Source organism: Micropterus dolomieu, linkage group LG17 (assembly GCF_021292245.1).
Source record: "Micropterus dolomieu isolate WLL.071019.BEF.003 ecotype Adirondacks linkage group LG17, ASM2129224v1, whole genome shotgun sequence".
NCBI classification, from domain to species: domain Eukaryota; kingdom Metazoa; phylum Chordata; class Actinopteri; order Centrarchiformes; family Centrarchidae; genus Micropterus; species Micropterus dolomieu.
This window is the reverse complement of record NC_060166.1, coordinates 516,515-521,316: the sequence shown is the minus strand read 5'-3', so window position 1 is coordinate 521,316 and position 4,802 is coordinate 516,515. Positions and strand designations below refer to the sequence as shown.

At 37.1% G+C, this 4,802-nt stretch overlaps 1 protein-coding gene across 1 annotated transcript in view; it reads left to right on the top strand.

Moving 5' to 3' along the window:
* il16 (interleukin 16) overlaps positions 1-4,802 on the top strand; it is a 56,383-nt gene that overhangs the window by 29,921 nt on the left and 21,660 nt on the right. The window contains exons 15-17 of the mRNA XM_046074322.1: positions 847-934; positions 2,767-2,990; positions 3,238-3,375. Coding sequence (XP_045930278.1) covers positions 847-934; positions 2,767-2,990; positions 3,238-3,375 — 450 coding nt within the window. The remainder of the gene's footprint in view (positions 1-846; positions 935-2,766; positions 2,991-3,237; positions 3,376-4,802) is intronic.

Here is a 4,802-nt window from a genome sequence, read left to right as displayed (position 1 = left end):
GTGAGGAACCTCTGAGTAAGAGGCCGCGGGGGTAATAGAGGCTCTGATTGACACCACCTTATTGGTAAAATAAGATAAAAACAATTCACAGTCATCCTTACTTCCAGCTGAGGCACAAGGAGGGGTTGGGTTTACCAGCTGATCCACAGTCTTAAACAGAAACCTGGGATTGTGTTTATGTGTAGTAATGAGTTTAGAAAAATAGTGTGAAGTGAAAAAATAGTATGAAGGTCTCACATACTAAAATATAAAAATAGATCACAAGTATATAGTTAAATCTCAGCAATTTCCTAAAGCCAGCTGACAACTGTAGTTTTTAGTAAACACTACTCAAACAGAAGCAAATAGCGGCTTTTCTGTCAAAATAAACTACAGTGTGTGTTCATGGTGATATGGGAACAGTGTGGCTCATTGATGTGCTTTTAATCATTTTTGACGTAGACAATGCTTGTTAGTAGGAACACTGATGATTTTTTCATTGTATTTGTTTATAATACGCAAAGTATAGAATAACATCAGCCTTATCAAACCTTTTTGATTACCTCAAGAATTTTAATTACTGGATGGCAAAATACTCCCCCAGCTTAACAGGAGTGTGTAAGGTGTCATCATTTCAAGCAACTTTCCTCAAACATTGTTACTGAAATGTCAATGTCTATTCTGCTATGTTAGCAGTAGCTTGCAGTCTTTGGTTTTAAGGTTAAATTTAAATATTTTCATAAATCTGAGGACCGTTTTTATACTTTTTTACCCTTTAAAATGTTTGTGAGTTACCCTGAACATCAATAGTTTTCATCGTTGTGACTTACACGTCCCAAATGAGTTTCTGCACTCTGTGTGTTGCAGGTATCAGAGCAGCAGCTGAATGATGCTATCACTCAGGCAGTGGAAAACAGCAAACTGAAAAAGGATAAGAGCCAGTGGAGTATTGAGGGTGGAATATTTATTTGTTCATTATTAATATTCACGCAATCACATATTCTTGTTCAGAGTTTGGGGTTAGGTTGATCTGGAACTTAGCAGTACTTTTTCACGGAACATGTAAATGCCCACTTCTTCCCAGTTTGTAACCCAGGCTCATAAATTTGAGGTTATAAAAAGGTTATTCATTTGTAAATCTGTCTCCATGCTCAATCCAAGATAACCTTAATGTCATCATTGGCGTTATTTTCTTAGACTTTAGAAAGTAAAACTACTAATGACCCATAATGAGTGAACTGGTCTTCATGTGTAAAATCGTCATCATGGAGTGCCCATTTAAGTTTAAAAAAGGTTCCCATAGACATCAATTGTACCCATGTCTCCATGATTATATACAGTACAAATTCCATTCATATTTCAAAGTTCATGGCATATACAGGTACATTATCATGCGTTACACAGTGCTTAAATTGTAGGCTACTTGAGTTATGTGCTGTGATTCATGCCTATGTAACAGTGTTACAACTTGTGATGAGTCTGACTGGTTAAAAAGAGTTGATTCATCTCCAACTTTGACTTGCTGCGGGCCTGTTGTGTACTGCAGTCAAGTGAGCCGAAATTAATTTAGCCGCACCTAAATTTGGAGTGCACACGTTTTTGAGCCTTTATGAAATGCAGGGCTAGTGACTTTATTCTGTCAATTTCTCACATTACTAGTATACACATTGGACAATGTCCGGTTATCGAAATAAGGTCTTAACACAACAAATAAAATTAATTGGATTATATTTACAGGAAGTATAGCACATGTTACATCTGTCTAAAAGGCTAGGGAAATTACGATATTCTTAGATTTTGGGTTGCTGGAAAACTTTTATAAATAGCCTAATTGGAAATTACTTATGTTTGTTGATAAAATATTAAATAAATAATTCCTGGGAATGACTCACACATGAGTTCAGGGTATCCTGACTGCATAGGTAGGCTACATAAAGCTTTGCCAAATATTGTCACAGCTCGTTATGTCAATGGGCATCAGGCACAGGTAGAAAAATTCTGGGTAAAGTCATAGCCTTTAGGCTATATAGATTATGTTAAATAGGCCTATGTAAGCATATAGTGTATGGTCTGAGTGGCCGCTTCTGTTAGTCTTGTTCCTGCATAACGAGGATCGAGTAGTAGTGTTATTGCCATGACAACAGACCCACAGCAGTGAAGTCAAAGTTCGAGATAAATCAATTCTTTTTAACAGTCAGACTCATCACAAGTTGTAACACTACGTATAGCCTTCAATGTTCAGCCAAAGTAACAGATTAAGTAAATGAATCATTACATAGGCACTCTATAATAACTCCAGCGTTCGAGTCAATTGACAATTTAATTAAAATAATGAGGTATACTAATAATAGTAAGTAATAATATGGTTATGTGGCAGAAATATGATAATTATGAATTATTTTAAATATGTAGGCTGTTGTTGGATGTTATTTGATTATTTATTAAGTTTAGCTGTTTCCAGTTTCAGACTTTTCTTGTTCAATTTTCATTGAACAAGTTGGATAATGGAACAAGCCGACGTCATTCAATGCAACAATAACACAGCACAGTGCTAACACCGTTTAGGCAGCATCGGCTCTGGAAAAATTAACTCACATGGGTCATACATTAGCGCAAGTAGGACAATGAAATTAGGTAATACTCCCTGAGAGTCAAATATAATGGATTTGACTCTATCCAAAGTATAATTAACTATAAAAATTGAATTCTTCTCAGTTTGCTGTGTTACATTATGATTTTATAATGTTTTTAGAATAATTCTTTCGTTTCTTTTTCTGCCCCATGCAGGGCTGCGTAGACTGGAGTCTTGCTCTCACAGTCGGCAGAGATGTGAGTATTGTCTGGAGAAGAGTTTTAGTCAGCTGATGGTTCGACGAGCACAGAAGACCATGAGCCGCTCCTGCAGCGACAACACCAACAGCCCCCAACACAACCACTGCCTCACCATCCACAACCACCACAACAAACAGCATAACCCATCAGGCCGTGTGCACAGTCTAGACACACCCAAGGTAAACCAATATGCTGTAGGTTGGTATGGAGAGGAAGTAAAACGTTCCCAAATAAAGTTCCTGGGATCAGTAGGCTATTTAGAGAGTTTACTACTACTACTACTACTACTACTACTACTACTACTACTACTACTACGTGTGTGCATTTCCAAATATCTTGCATATTCTTTGTAATTTTCTATGTATTGCTTTTTTCAGTGTGTCCAAGTAAGTAAAAAGTGTGACTCATTTAATCCTTGTTGTGTAGTCTATGACAGAGACATGGTCTGACAACAGACTGTCCGTGCCCGTGTATCCTGATGAAGACTACAATGTCCCTTACAATTCTGCTGCTGTAAACCTGTCCAGTCACCAGAACCTGGATTTGGCCTTCAGGGGCAGCAAGGTACACAATCTATCCAACCATTCATCCATCCACCGTCCTTCCTTCCTCTGTAACCTTGGTGTTTGTGTGGTGAGGCATAAGCAGTAGATGAGAACATATCCATTTTAATAAAATGTACAAAAACATAAAAAATATATATTTTATATTCAGCCAGGAAACTACAATAGCTTCTTGAGACCCACAAAAAATATATTTTTCCTACATTTTTGAAGCGTTTGAGATGAAGTCCATCCATTCTCTGCACCCACATATCCTGTTCCATTGTCTATTGGGCAAATGGGTACATCAGAGATAAGTTGCCAATATATCACAGGTCTCCTACAGTAATTAACTACTTATGAAGAAAAGAACTGCAGACTGTATTTCGAGGAAGAGTTTAGAGTCAATATATATAAATAAAAATAAGCTTTACAAAAGGATATAAAACCAGACAAGGCAGATAAAAGAAGAATAAGAACAAAGTAGACAAGCGAAAATGAAGTAAAGATGAATAATGAATAAGATCAAATAAACAAGAATTAAAACACTATTAATAAAAAATATATCAAACATTGCTAAAAAGCTTTCACAAAGAGAAAGAGAAAATGTTAAAGGAAGCAGACTCAGTGTGTCTGAGTTCCGTAGTGTGGGCGTACTGGGAGTGACCAGCAGTGCTCCATCAGCACATCTCAATGGCTGAGAGGGCACATATCAGGTCATACAACTTTTTATAAATCAGTATTGATAAAAAAAAGTACCTACTTTAACAGAACGCTGGACTTATGTCTGTCATCAAAACATGGGTTAGTATCAAATATTACTCCAAGTTTCCCATCAGCCTGCTTAATATTATTTGACAGACCGCAAAAATCAGCACCAAAAAAAGCTGTTGGAATTTGGGGGAATGAACAGAATGAGCTCAGACTTATTGTTAAATTTAAGGACTTTTTGGGACAAATAGGATTTAATAGCAGAGCCAGGTTGTGAGATTGGTTTATACGGTGGGGGAAATAAGTATTTGACCCCTTGCTGATTTTGCAGGTTTGCCCACTTACAAAGAATGCAACGATCTATAATTTTAATCATATGTACATTCTAACAGTGAAAGACAGAATCCCAAAGAAAATTCCAAAAAATCACATCATATGAATTTATAAAAATTGATAACCATCTGATGAGGAAAAACAAGTATTTGACCCCCTGGACAAACAGCATGTTAATATTTTGTAGAAAAGCCATTATTGGCCAGCACAGATGTCAAACGGTTTTTATAGTTGGTGACAAGGTTTGTGCACATTTCGGCAGGGATGTTGGCCCACTCCTCCCTGCAGACAGCCTCCAAATCATTCAGGTTCCGAGGTTGTCGCCTGGCAACTCGAATTTTAAGCTCCCTCCAAAGATTTTCAATTGGATTCAGGTCTGGAGACTGGCTAGGCCACTCCAGAACC